Source organism: Brassica napus, chromosome C9 (assembly GCF_020379485.1).
Source record: "Brassica napus cultivar Da-Ae chromosome C9, Da-Ae, whole genome shotgun sequence".
Taxonomy (NCBI): Eukaryota; Viridiplantae; Streptophyta; class Magnoliopsida; order Brassicales; family Brassicaceae; genus Brassica; species Brassica napus.
This window is the reverse complement of record NC_063452.1, coordinates 4,442,133-4,456,302: the sequence shown is the minus strand read 5'-3', so window position 1 is coordinate 4,456,302 and position 14,170 is coordinate 4,442,133. Positions and strand designations below refer to the sequence as shown.

Sequence of the window (14,170 nt, the reverse complement as noted above, 5' to 3'; positions counted from 1 at the left end):
AACTAGAACATTCATGAAGCAATAAAACATCAAATCAAATATTACGTAACGCTTTATGAATCTGTCAGAGAAATTGAGTCATGCAGAAGTGGACGTGTTGTGGTTTTGGGAGCTTTCTTCGTTGGCATTGTGTCTTTCTGATGTCTTTATTTGTTTAATTTCATACTAAGATAATAAAGTTTTTTTTACCATTTTTGTTTCTTGTAAACGTTTGGACTAACTAAAAACTAACAAGTATGAAGTATATAGCTTTGTTGTATCTTTTTTTGCACGTTAACTGTGACTTTTTTATTTTACTCTTTCTAAAAAACCAACTTTTTTTATTTGGTCAAACAAAAGTTTCCATGATAACTGCAATAGAATCTTGAGATTAACTTTGAGTTTCTGATGGAACAGTCTTGTTCGAAAACTCTTGGAATCTTTAGATAGGCCTCAAGAACGAACGTGATTTTGTTTCAATTATTAGAAAGTGGCTATACATATTGCTATGTCTTAAGTCCATTCATCAATAACATTAGTAGCTAGCTAGACATCGATAAATTATCTACATATTTTGAGACGTTATAGTTATTTTTCATCTCCTAGGTGGTTTTAGAGTTTTGTTACAAATGACTGACTGTCAAATGACTGTTACAGCGATTAAATTTAGTTTTTTAATCTGTAAACTTGAATCTTAGTGACAAAAAAAAAGAGTAGTGACAAACTAAAATTAGAGATACATAGTAAAATTCGTGGTAGGCTAGTCAGTGATATTATGAATTTATGAACTGGTTTACGCATTAATTTCACATTTAAACTCAACGCATACGGTGAACGATGGGACTGAATTAAGGAAAACATATGATAATCAGTAAATATATTCGATCTCTTGCTCTTGTGATCTTGTCAACAATAGATAACAAAATGATTAAATACTTCAAAAAAAAAGAGTTTGTACAATATTGTCTGAATTTTCTAGGCTTTCTCCTAACATTCTTGGATAGAATATTAATAGGTTAAATTAGAAATGAAATATTTCCTCTTCAACCTTCTCCTTGTTATTGCTCGAGTGAAAGCGCTTGCTCAAGACAGTTGAAAGCTTTCTTGTAGCTCAAGAATCCCATGAACCAGAAGTCAAAGCCATCCACCGTGACTACTTCAAGATACTTCTGAGATGGTTTCTTCGTGTTCATACTTTGGTTCACTCCCTTGGTCTTACACAGAGGGATAGACACTTTGTAGTGAACTCTAGTGAGATCTCCCTGAGGTGAAGCCACTTTGATAGATCTCTCGCTGCAGAAAGCAATCTTCTTTGAGGAGATGAAGAGTAACCCTGCGATGGGACCTGCTGTTGTTGATAGGTAACATTGATAGGCCTTGAAGAGTTTCTCTTCATCATAGACTTTAAAGAGCCTCTTGTAGATCTTCTCTAAGCCTCCCATTTGAATGATCTTAGCTCCTAAGGATAGTTTTCTCTTGACTGTTTCCGTAAGTTTTGGTCCTAACTTGCTCTGATCTCTAGCTCCATCCGTGAAGCTATTGGTCCGAAGAATCGATTTTCCCTTACTTTTTTCAGATTTCTTGGAAGGAGTTGGGATTTGGAGCTTGTTGATGGACGCTGGGTCAGGTAAGTAACGTGTGGGAGCAGTCTTGACTGCAGGAAATGCAAGAACTTGTTGGACTATGCTCATTGTCATCTTGGATGCTTGAGTTACAAGTATCTTGATATTTAATCTTGATCTTGAGAGAGAGAGATATAGAGAGAGATTGTGAGTGATGGTGATGATGAAACGGTGTGGTGGGATGGTTATTTAAAGGGAGAGGCAAAGAGACAAGAGGCAGTTGAAACAAAGCTCTGAATCGTTGAGACCTTTGTTGTAAAGGATGAGTCATGTATGGGTCATCACATAAAGCCACTTTCTTGGAGAATGAGATGAGATGGTCAAGCATATGTTATGTTTTGCTTTTTCAAGAAAAATAAGCATATAGTTAAAGTAGACATAAACAAATAAATAAGAAATAAAGTTATGTAACTACCGAATCCTTGTAAGAACACAAAATGGTGAAGGAATCTCAAGAACTGGTGAAACGTTTTAGGTTTTTGATTTTGATTTCCAAATAACAAAACAACGTCTTAGAAGTGCAATTTTATTGTTCCTCTTCAAATGTCTCAAAACAATTAAAGTTTCAAATTTAGAGGATGCCATATCAAATCAAATTTTTAAGTTTTGATATTAAAGATGCCCAAAAATGTTTAAAAAAAAGGAGAAAGGTTAAAAAAAAGAAGAAAGAAAGAAAAGCTTTTTTTACCTACAAGTTGGCAAAATAGCAAAGCTTTTTTACTTTTCTTTTCTCTCTTTTTAGTCTGATTTTAAATGTTCACATATATATATGTATAAGAGATAAGATATGTTTCCTAATGAATTGGAACATAAAAAGGGATAAAATAAAATGAGATATATATTACGTAACATTCTTAAATAGGTGAGAGCAAATTGAGTCATGCAGAAGGGTATGTCGTGGCTTTGGAACTTTCCGCGCTGGCATTGCCACTTTCTGATGCCTTTATTTCTTTAGTTACATGCTACGATTAGAAACATCGGTTATAATTTATTTATTTAGCATATGAAAAGCAATAAAGAAGCAAGAACATAGTTAAATAAAATCACAAAAAGAAGATCCATTTGAATTGGATCCCACCATATAAAATAAATGTTGTTTCATCAAATCGTCACCCATGGGATATTCACATGGAGTATGTACCATACTGAATATATATGTATGATAGATACAATTTAGCGGACATTGTATTTAGCTATAGATGATTATAAATAGGTACATGTATTTCGAAAAGTATAGGTGAATGATTAGTTAGTTGTTAAGATACGAATGATTTGGTAGTTGATTTTTTTTGGTGAAAAAAAAATATATGTCACACGACATCTAAGATTCATACATATATTTTAGAATTTTGAAGTAGGTAATGTCGATTATACAAAGCCTGAATAATATTAGGTGTCTTATGCTAAACTTTAGTACCTTTAAACTATAATCCATCATAGTATTTCTACCGTCACAACCAATTAGTATTCATCATTTTCGGGGTCCATGACCTTAGTCGGATAAGATATTTCGACTATAATATACGAGCAGACAAATACGTATGTCGACACGTAATTATGAGTAATATACATGGTGGGGAAATGGTTGATTGGTCAAAGAAAAGATTACAAATATATAAAAGCAAAAAAAGAGAGAAGAAGATCCATCAAGACACATGACAGGTCACATTCAAATATGTAATTAAATAGTTTCATGTAATTGTAAATTTTCTGACGTGTTGTAATGGAATTTGACATTAACAAAAGTATATACATTAGGAAATATAAAGGTGAGAGATACAATTTGCCTTAGCTTACAAGAAATATTTGGTCACCGGAGGATACCAGGCTTTTCCGGCATGTAAATGAGTTGGCCTTGCTATGCACTACACTCTTGAATCTTGATTATGCTTTGTCAGTTCCGCGTAGATTTTCTTAACTACAAGAAAATACGTTGATATTAAATCAACAAATAATTATATACTATAAACTATACACTATGAAAAAATATGTTGACAAAAAAAAAACTAAACACTATGAAAGAAATAAAAAAACACTACACTATGTAGACTTTGTCGTATCTATCATAATATCGCATGTATCTTAGAGGGAGGGAAGGAGAAAAAAAGATGTACATATATAATTCTTAAAAGGAGAAAACAGTGCACATATTCAAGATGGCTTTATTTTTAATAGATTGTTCTTTGTTCTTACTTCTTACTCTATTTGATAATTGTTGGACAATTAAGAATTGATAGTTCCAGGCTTCTAGTTCTTTCCAGATCAGATTATTTCATAATAATTTGTTAATTGTATATGAATAAATTAACACACTTCCTTTAAACACATGTTTACACTCCTAAAATACCTCTAGTCAACACCAAAACCTTCCTATAACACTTAGATCCTCACACATCCTAAGCATTTTTCTGGAAAGTGACTAATACGGCAAAACTTTAGCATCCAGAACGTGTAGTATTTTCCCTAAGAGTACCTAAGAGCATGATTAACCCGAGATTCTTAGGATGAGTTTCTTACCGGAAATTAAGAAACCGTTTCTTAACTTTTTACTAAAAAAAGCTAAGAATCAGTTTTTAAATAAAGACTTTAATAACCGATTCTTCGCTTTTTTAGTTAAAAATTAAGAAACAGTTTCTTAACTTCCGCTAAGAACCTCACTCTAAAAACCCCGGGTTAATCATGGTCTAATAGTTTTAATATTAATTGTTGTAATATAATTTAATTAATAATTAAACTGTAAATCACAAAAATACAGGAAGCCAATCAGAAAGTTACAAATGTGACTAGAGTATCAGACTTTTTCTTGAGGTTCTCAAATAATTTTTTTTTTGAAAAATGTTCTCAAATAAGTTTAAACATAAAATCACGTAAAAACAAAAGTCAACATTTAGTATAAATAAAATCCAGCACATAGTATGTCATCACATACCATGTAACGTAAGAGTCCGCACTAGAAACTAAAACCACACATGTTATTCAATATGTTCTTTCCTATATCTTACAAATTAGTATCATATTTTTTTTTCTTTTTTTTTTGAATTGAAGTATCATTTTCTTCATTGTGATTTTTTGAAATTATATTCCATTTCGTAAGAAATATAAAACCATATATAACCCGTAAATATTTTGAATTTTGATGAAGTTATACATAGTCAACTATTCTGTTTTTATATTTAAATAATAAATAGAAAAGGAAAAATCTAAACAAATAAGGAAGAAAAAAATAAGGTCCACTGATAATAAATGGTAATAAAACTAAATACAGAGGTCAATATTAAGAATAATATGGAAAGATAATAATCTTTAAAACTAATTTTGTTTTTTTTCCCTTGAATTATTTTGTTACCTTCTTTCACAGTTTCATATTTATTTAGAGGTTTCATTTTATCTCCTACTCCATTTTTCATCTATCTCTGTAAAAATCAGAAATCATTTCTTAAAAGTTTTTTTTTGTTCACTAATATTTACTTCTCTGGTGAGAAGAAAATGTCCTCAAGAGTTAATTCTAACTACCAGAGCTTTCTCGCACATACTTCACCTCTTGTCCCTGTTCATTATCATACGCAGGTAACGTTCGTAGCCTTTTCGTCAAATCTAATACGAAGCTTTGCAAGAAGCTAGAAGAACCGACGATATGATGATATATTTGAATCGAGACAGAACCGTATCTGAACTCCTCTACTCTAGCATCAATATTCGAGATTAAAAATTATGAGTATCAATTTATAAGAAATGAAATAATACGAGGGCTAATTAAGAAAATAAGAGATTAGGTTTTTCCCCAGTCCGGTTAACGTTAAACCATTCAATGTGTGCAGCCAAGTGGAGCGTCATCTTTTTCAACGGTAGCTTCAGGAGCTGAAGCAAAAGAAGTGAGAAGGCCTCACATCGTCCTCGGAGATATCTGGTCTGCTTATGAAGAGTTTAGCTGTTATGGTAATGAAGTTCCTCTTTCTCTGGAAGGCATCGACGAAGATGTTACCTCGTACTATGCTCCTACACTCTCAGCCATGCAGATCTTCACCATCAAACCCTTCGCTGATGACGGTGGTTCTTCTTCAAGGTTAGGTTTCTCTTGTCTCTCCCCAGCATATTGTGCGTCTTATTTTTGCTTCTTGGTTACTGGGTTATAAGTACATATTGTATGTCTTGCTACTTGCTAGTGTTAGTTCTTTCAAGTAACTGCTTCTTCTTTTTTCGTTTTGTGAACGTAGGAGTTCGTCGATAGGAACAAATGATAGCTCAAGCTACCTTTATTTTCAATACAACGAGCTAGAATTGCCGCACGAGAGGCATCCACTGACTGCAAAGGTATCGTATACTTGTCTTGTGTTATGATTCTGGAGTGAATTAAATCTTGGTGCACCAGTCAAATGGAAAGATTCATTGGTAGTCTAGTAGATATGGATGTTTTCATAAAGATAAAATGAATATTCGGAGATTGGAGGATATATAAATACATGTTTAACTTGTTGTAACTTATTCATTCACACTTATACAAATTCTAAAACGGGTATTTGCTTCAATTGTGTTTGTTCCTCTCTAAAGTGTTCTTACTTTCTTGGTGTTTTGATTTGCGTTTGTTCACAGCATCTTGTGTGTTCCCTTGTATTTTTTTGCTTATATGTATGTTCTGTAGATTGAGCAACTGGCTGAGCAGCACAGTGGGTTGCATAGTCTGACAAGTTCAGATCTTTCTCCAGATAGCTGGTTGTCCATAGCATGGTATGTCTGAGTTCTCAATCATCTTATTCAGTTTAAGCCTACTTATTATATCTTGAATATGTTGCTTAGTGAGTCTCCAAAACATAGAGAACTTGCTTTCTTCTCATGATGTTATATTTGATGATAGTTGCTGTCTTACTCCAAATATATTAACTTAGTTCTTGGAGGTTACTTTAGGTACCCCATCTATCAAATTCCATCAGTGAAAAGCATGAAGAAGGAGTTATCTGCTGCGTTTCTAACGTACCATAAATTGAAACCAGACTTTCCAGGTACTTTGATCATTTGAGAACTAACATTACCTTTATATTGCAATAAGCTCTACTAAAGTAACGTCCCCTAAAACTATACATCTTGCACATATAATTCGTGCACTTGGTTTTTGTTAATTAAGCTGTATGCTACTTTAGCCAAGGAGGCTAGATCTGTAGTAGTGATACAGTGATCTTTTATATGGCAACCACATTGTATAACTAATAGAATATGCAGTTTGGTAGATATTTTAGCAATGGTTTGGTGAGAAGATGGACTTATTGAGATTGATTGAGTTGTATTATCTTAACCAGGAGAAAAATTAAAGGATCATGATTGTGTTTACCTAATTTTGGTGTTTCTGTTATAAAGTTGTTAGTCTTAAAAGATGACTTAAATCTCGATGTAGTAGTAAAAGGCCACCATTCTAGGTCGAAATAGAAATCATTTTAAGGCTTATAAATATGGATATAAGGGTTTATAACTTATTATTCATATCATTAATAAAGAAATCTTAATATCCGTGTTTGCCTCGATCTAGTTTCTCTCTAGTTATCTTGCTTTCTTCCAGTTTATTTTGTTGGTTATTCAAAAGCTTTTGGTATAACAAATCAACAAGCATTGATTGATTAAACTAGTTTTTGATTGTGGTTTCTCAGAAACATTTGTTGAGGATGATAAGAAGGTGAAAGAGAAAGGAAAGTCAAGTAGTGAAGAAGAAGTTGTGTTTCCTCCATTTGGAGCAATGACTTACAAGGCCGTTGGTAACGTGTGGAACATGCCTTGGACATCAGATCATGATGATAGAGATAGGCATGAAAAGGCTGCTTCCTCGTGGGTGGAAAAACTCGGCTTCGCTCACAGTGATTACTGGTTCTTTTTCAGATGCAAGTTCTATTGTTACCCCCGTTAGTGATGCGGTGCTGCTGGTATTTATCTCTCTCTATCTCTCTCTGATCTAGAAGATGGACCTTATCTTTATCTTTCTCTCAGACAAAACTGCATGTTATTACTCTTGAGTTTGAGGTTTTTAATTTGTTTCTTTACATTTTCAAGAGGAAGCTATTGGTTAATATTTTGGCTCAGCAAAACTCTATCCCGATTTAAATAGATTCATCCCAAAAACATTTCTAAAATGCTCGAAGGATGAATGTGTTCTCTAGTCTTGATAGTTCAATTCTTAACATGAAAAAAAAAGCAGAAATGATAATGAATTATCAATCAAGAAATGTTTGTCAATTATAAAGTCTCAATAAGAACTGGTTAAAATTTGTCATATATCAATATGAATGTCCCTATAATTGTTTAAAAAAACTAATTTATTTAGTGCATAAGATTAAAAAGAAAAATCTGTAACCAATGTGGAACTTCAGTTTCACATACATATATATATCTTACAACTTATAATCTAAAACCATATCTGAGAACTTTCAATGAAGCTATATAATCACGTACGAAAAAAAAATCATTCTTTAAGATCTTTTAATTTGTACTGCAATCATTTACGAATATGGTTGATGAAACAAAATTTAATATTAATGTAGACAACCGTATTAGAGTATGCATTCATTCAAATGTTGTAAGAGCATCTCCAATATATTACTCAATTTTCTACTCTAAAATAGAGTAACTCCAAAATAGAGCTGAGTTTTGCTCTAATGTATTACTTCATTTCCTACTCCAAAATAAAATATTTTTAGTATTATGTTTTATGTTATTAAAAAATTAGTAATATCATCTTTCATTTATATTATTTGAAAAATAGTCTATTTTCATATGTATGATCTTTTATGTTTTATATTATATAATTTTTATATGGTGCTTATCTTTTATTTTTTATATGTATGGTCTTTTATGTTTCATATTATATATATTTTGTTGCATAAAATAGTTCACTAGATGGATATTTATATAATTAAGAAATATTAGCAGTAATTTTTATAATATATATAGTGAAATAATATTTATATATTTATTTATAATAATATTTTATTAAAAACGAAAATATTTAAATATGGAGGACCATTTCATAAATAAAAAAGTTCAACTCCATTTTGGAGTAATGAGTTGGTTTACTCCATATTTGGAGTAATCATATCTATTACTCTATTTTGGAGTTGATTTTGGAGTGGGGTTAGAGATGATTTTACTGTAAAATGGAGTTTGGACTGGGTTTTGGAGTAGGGTTGGAGATGTCCTAACTATAATGTTTTGCAGTGAAAAGTATATATGAATAAATTTATTTAACTAATTTTATCCTCGCAAAATAGTATGTTTATGTATTTTAAGTTAATTATGTTTCATCAAAATGAAGGTCACTTGATCATGAGTAATAAAAATTATAATCTTATTTATAATGATAAAATACAGAAATTTTGAAATAATACATCTGGATTAAATCTTCATCAATATAATCATTGCATATGTTATAGATTAGTTATGTAAATCATATTGTTTGTTGCTGTTTTGAATCTTCAGAATCTTTGTCCTCACAGATGGTGGAGATTGGTTACAATTTTTGTGACAGTCAGAACATTCTCCTGCTGATGATGAAGGTTTGCAGTGAGGACGGCAAATGACATTGCATTCTGCCTCCGATTTTGCTTCACCTCCAATAACAAACACCGCTATGATCATAATCATTATGCATACCACGTTCAAAATTTTACCCATTTTTCTATATGTTTTGTTTTCTGTTTTTCTTCTGTATATGAAACTAAGAATGAATATGTCATAAAATGGACTTACATCTCTATTTATAAATTTGATACAATGATGTCTACAAAATTTGCAGTTAATAGAATTTAATTTTGTTTATTACTCATTAATGTATAGGTTCAATATCTTGGTGGAATTATTTTATATTACAGCAATAAGATTTTACTAATATATTTATTCCAATTCTTTATATCTATTAAAAGGAATCATATTTTGTATATTAAAATATTTGCTACCCTTCTTAGCAAAGAAACCAAATCATAAATACAATAAATACAATATTACATGATCTAAGTAGATTTTCAGAAATTTGTTTGCAGATTTTATCTTTAAAATTATCAAATTAGCACTAATTCATTGAAGTATTACTATACTTTTTTTTTAAAGAAGAAGTATTACTATACTAATACCTACTAAACAACACTTACTAGAATAACTTAAAACATATTATTTGATGTCTACATCGGAAGATTGGAAAAGATCTTAACTACTTCCTTTGTCTTTTTATGTAATTAGTTTTAGTTGAATGCACAAATATTAAAAGAAATTATTATTTTTTTCAAAATACAGCATTTGATATATAAATTAGATGCAATTAAATCAATCAAAAATAAGTATATATTATTTGATTGGTCACACTATACCCAATAACCCAATAAGAGTAAAACTTACCTAAAATTATGAAAACTACTTATGTTTTGAAACATTTTTTTACTTAAACTACTTATAATATAAAACAGAGAGAGTAATATATAGTGGATATGATTCCATCCATCAATTACTAATATCTTGTAGATTTGAGGATTATCTAATTTAATATGGTGTCAAAACCCGATCTATGCAGTTCAACCTGATCGAAAATTAATATGATGCAAAAATGCGTCCATGTCCGTATATTCTGAGATTGAGGTCAAAGAACCATCATATTAAAGGGCATATTGTGGACAAATTTCCGCATCAAAAAGTGCAAAAATATCATACATGATATATAAGGGAGATGAGCTAATTCATTTATCTCCAATTTATTTTAGCTTGTAAACTCATCTAATTTACTATGATATCAAAGCGGATTTATGCTATTCAATCGATCCATAATCGATCCATTCCAAAATTATATCATTGATCTATTCCAAATATTATGAGATTAATGATCAACAAATCATTATTTCGAGTGAAAATATTAAGATCAAAGTTTCACAAAAAAAAGTTAAAAGGGATCCTAATTAGTATATAATGGATATGCATTGTACGGCCAATTAATTTTAGGTTGCAAGCTCATATAACTTATTACTACGTATATAACCCAACAAAGGTTTTACTGTTGACACTCCCATCCTATTTAAATTTACTTGTAATATGGAGTATCCATGGCATTTCAGGCATGTAAATGAGCACTCTCGAGTCTCGCTTTTTACTTTGTGATTTCCATATAGATCTTCCTCTTTTCTCTTTCCTTCGCGTGCAAGCTTTGCAAGTTATTGTGAGATAGATCTTCTTCTTCATTATCCAAGCTTTGCAGTTTATTAATTAGAAGTTAATCAATAAATGTGTATTAAGGGTAAAGATTTGTTTCTCCGCTACCACCCGCAAACGCATTTGCGGTTGGTAGCGGCTGTTGACGTTTTGCAACAATCACTCAAACCGCTCTTAACCTCATAAATTCAAAAGCTGTTTCCAGTTAGCGTTTGCGGTCGGCGGTTGCGGGAGGATAATTTTTTTTTAAACAATATAAATACAAAAATAAAAATAAAAATTTTAAATTGGAATTATAAAAATATTAAAAATATATCTATTATATTTTAATTAATATTATTAAATTTAAAATAAAAATATTTTCGATAATTTTTAAAAATTTAAACCTATAACTTTCTAAATATAATTTTTATATTTATTATAATATTATGATTTTTGATATTATAATGCTAATGCTAATGATCTACCAATCAATGCCTCATACTCTTGGGAACCCGAACCAGGTATCAGCTCCGCCTAGGGAACTCCTGCTCATCACCAAAACCGGATCTAAAACTTAAAAGATTATAATGGTTTTAAAGTTAATTTTTAGGTTAACTTTTTTAGTTGATTTGTAGCGCATACATACATGTTGTTGGATCAGTGGTCAACATATATATGCTCCTATACAAATTATTATAACATTTGTGTGTTATATCTATATATATAAAAAAATGTTTGCCTCTCTCCTGTGCTGCCACCTAGGATCTAGGTCAGAAAATCAGGCTTCCAAGAGCCAGCACGTGTCCAGTCGATCAAAACTCACCGTTTCATTTACACACTGGTGTCTGATGGGCTTTGTTTGTAACATGTGTGTCTCGCGGGTTTGGGCCTAAATCTTAGGATGGTGTATGCGGTCCGAGAGGCACAGCTCTCAACCTGCGTGTCTTCATCCCGTATTCCCGTTGACTTGAGGAATCGACTCGATGTTTCATATTATATATATTTTGTTGCATAAAATAGTTCACTAGATGGATATTTATATAATTAAGAAATATTAGCAGTAATTTTTATAATATATATAGTGAAATAATATTTATATATTTATTTATAATAATATTTTATTATAAACAAAAATATTTAAATATGGAGGACCATTTTATAAATAAAAAAGTTCAACTCCATTTTGGAGTAATGAGTTGGTTTACTCCATATTTGGAGTAATGAGTTGGTTTACTCCATATTTGGAGTAATCATATCTATTACTCCATTTTGGAGTGGATTTTGGAGTGAGGTTAGAGATGATTTTACTGCAAAATGGAGTTTGGAGTGGGTTTTGGAGTAGGGTTGGAGATGCCCTAACTATAATGTTTTGTAGTGAAAAGTATATATGAATAAATTTATTTAACTAATTTTATCCTCGCAAAATAGTTATGTTTATGTATTTTAAGTTAATTATGTTTCACCAAAATGAAGGTCACTTGATCATGAGTAATAAAAATTATAATCTTATTTATAAGAATAAAATACAGAAATTTTGAAATAATACATCTGGATTAAATCTTCATCAATATAATCATTGCATATGTTATAGATTAGTTATGTAAATCATATTGTTTGTTGCTGTTTTGAATCTTCAGAATCTTTGTCCTCACAGATGGTGGAGATTGGTTACAATTTTTGTGACAGTCAGAACATTCTCCTGCTGATGATGAAGGTTTGCAGTGAGGACGGCAAATGACATTGCATTCTGCCTCCGATTTTGCTTCACCTCCAATAACAAACACCGCTATGATCATCATCATTATGCATACCACGTTCAAAATTTTACCCATATTTCTATATGTTTTGTTTTCTGTTTTTCTTCTGTATATGAAACTAAGAATGAATATGTCATAAAATGGACTTACATCTCTATTTATAAATTTGATACAATGATGTCTACAAAATTTGCAGTTAATAGAATTTAATTTTGTTTATTACTCAGTAATGTATAGGTTCAATATCTTGGTGGAATTATTTTATATTACAGCAATAAGATTTTACTAATATATTTATTCCAATTCTTTATTATTAAAAGGAATCATATTTTGTATATTAAATATTTGCTACCCTTCTTAGCAAGGAAACCAAATCATAAATACAATAAATACAATATTACATGATCTAAGTAGATTTTCTGAAATTTGTTTGCAGATTTTATCTTTAAAATTATCAAATTAGCACTAATTCATTGAAGTATTACTATACTTTTTTTTAAAAGAAGAAGTATTACTATACTAATACCTACTAAACAACACTTACTAGAATAACTTAAAACATATTATTTGATGTCTACATCGGAAGATTGGAAAAGATCTTAACTACTTCCTTTGTCTTTTTATGTAATTAGTTTTAGTTGAATGCACAAATATTAAAAGAAATTATTATTTTTTTCAAAATACAGCATTTGATATATAAATTAGATGCAATTAAATCAATCAAAAATAAGTATATATTATTTGATTGGTCACACTATACCCAATAACCCAATAAGAGTAAAACTTACCTAAAATTATGAAAACTACTTATGTTTTGAAACATTTTTTTACTTAAACTACTTATAATATAAAACAGAGAGAGTAATATATAGTGGATATGATTCCATCCATCAATTACTAATATCTTGTAGATTTGAGGATTATCTAATTTAATATGGTGTCAAAACCCGATCTATGCAGTTCAACCTGATCGAAAATTAATATGATGCAAAAATGCGTCCATGTCCATATATTCTGAGATTGAGGTCAAAGAACCATCATATTAAAGGGCATATTGTGGACAAATTTCCGCATCAAAAAGTGCAAAAATATCATACATGATATATAAGGGAGATGAGCTAATTCATTTATCTCCAATTTATTTTAGCTTGTAAACTCATCTAATTTACTATGGTATCAAAGCGGATTTATGCTATTAAATCGATCTATAATCGATCCATTCCAAAATTATATCATTGATCTATTCCAAATATTATGAGATTAATGGTCAACAAATCATTATTTCGAGTGAAAATATTATGATCAAAGTTTCACAAAAAAAAGTTAAAAGGGATCCTAATTAGTATATAAATGGATATGCATTATGTACGGCCAATTAATTTTAGGTTGCAAGCTCATATAACTTATTACTACGTATATAACCCAACAAAGGTTTTACTGTTGACACTCCCATCCTATTTAAATTTACTTGTGATATGGAGTATCCATGGCATTTCAGGCATGTAAATGAGCACTCTCGAGTCTCGCTTTTTACTCTGTGATTTCCATGTAGATCTTCCTCTTTTCTCTTTCCTTCGCGTGCAAGCTTTGCAAGTTATTGTGAGATAGATCTTCTTCTTCATTATCCAAGCTTTGCAGTTTATTAATTAAAAGTTAATCAAT

General features: G+C 30.5%; 4 protein-coding genes across 4 annotated transcripts; 1 reads left to right on the top strand and 3 right to left on the bottom strand.

Moving 5' to 3' along the window:
* Nucleotides 1-839: 839 nt before the first annotated feature.
* LOC106359506 (putative GEM-like protein 8) lies at nt 840-1,869 on the bottom strand. Its single transcript, XM_022709191.2, has one exon. It carries the CDS (start codon nt 1,674-1,676, stop codon nt 1,038-1,040), a length of 639 nt encoding a protein of 212 aa, XP_022564912.2. The 5' UTR covers nt 1,677-1,869; the 3' UTR covers nt 840-1,037.
* Nucleotides 1,870-5,087: 3,218 nt separating this feature from the next.
* On the top strand, nt 5,088-7,995 carry LOC106358725. The gene is made up of 6 exons (XM_048767103.1): nt 5,088-5,173; nt 5,425-5,730; nt 5,816-5,912; nt 6,241-6,326; nt 6,504-6,598; nt 7,238-7,995. The coding sequence occupies exons 1-6, from the start codon at nt 5,088-5,090 to the stop codon at nt 7,489-7,491; spliced, it is 924 nt and encodes a 307-aa protein (XP_048623060.1). The 3' UTR covers nt 7,492-7,995.
* Nucleotides 7,996-8,906: 911 nt separating this feature from the next.
* BNAC09G04880D lies at nt 8,907-9,318 on the bottom strand. The gene has a single exon (XM_013799192.3). The coding sequence runs from the start codon at nt 9,249-9,251 to the stop codon at nt 9,012-9,014; it is 240 nt and encodes a 79-aa protein (XP_013654646.2). The 5' UTR covers nt 9,252-9,318; the 3' UTR covers nt 8,907-9,011.
* A 2,920-nt stretch (nt 9,319-12,238) lies between these two features.
* LOC125593316 lies at nt 12,239-12,650 on the bottom strand. Its single transcript, XM_048769772.1, has one exon. The coding sequence runs from the start codon at nt 12,581-12,583 to the stop codon at nt 12,344-12,346; it is 240 nt and encodes a 79-aa protein (XP_048625729.1). The 5' UTR covers nt 12,584-12,650; the 3' UTR covers nt 12,239-12,343.
* Nucleotides 12,651-14,170: the final 1,520 nt, after the last annotated feature.

Coding starts and splice junctions, on each gene's coding strand:
- BNAC09G04880D (XM_013799192.3), bottom strand. CDS start 9,251: ATGGGTAAAATTTTGAACGTGGTATGCATAATGATTATGATCATAGCG.
- LOC106359506 (XM_022709191.2), bottom strand. CDS start 1,676: ATGACAATGAGCATAGTCCAACAAGTTCTTGCATTTCCTGCAGTCAAG.
- LOC106358725 (XM_048767103.1), top strand. CDS start 5,088: ATGTCCTCAAGAGTTAATTCTAACTACCAGAGCTTTCTCGCACATACT. Junction 5,174..5,424: donor CATTATCATACGCAGGTAAC/GTTCGTAGCCTT, acceptor TGTGCAGCCAAG/TGGAGCGTCATCTTTTTCAA. Junction 6,599..7,237: donor ATTGAAACCAGACTTTCCAG/GTACTTTGATCA, acceptor GTGGTTTCTCAG/AAACATTTGTTGAGGATGAT.
- LOC125593316 (XM_048769772.1), bottom strand. CDS start 12,583: ATGGGTAAAATTTTGAACGTGGTATGCATAATGATGATGATCATAGCG.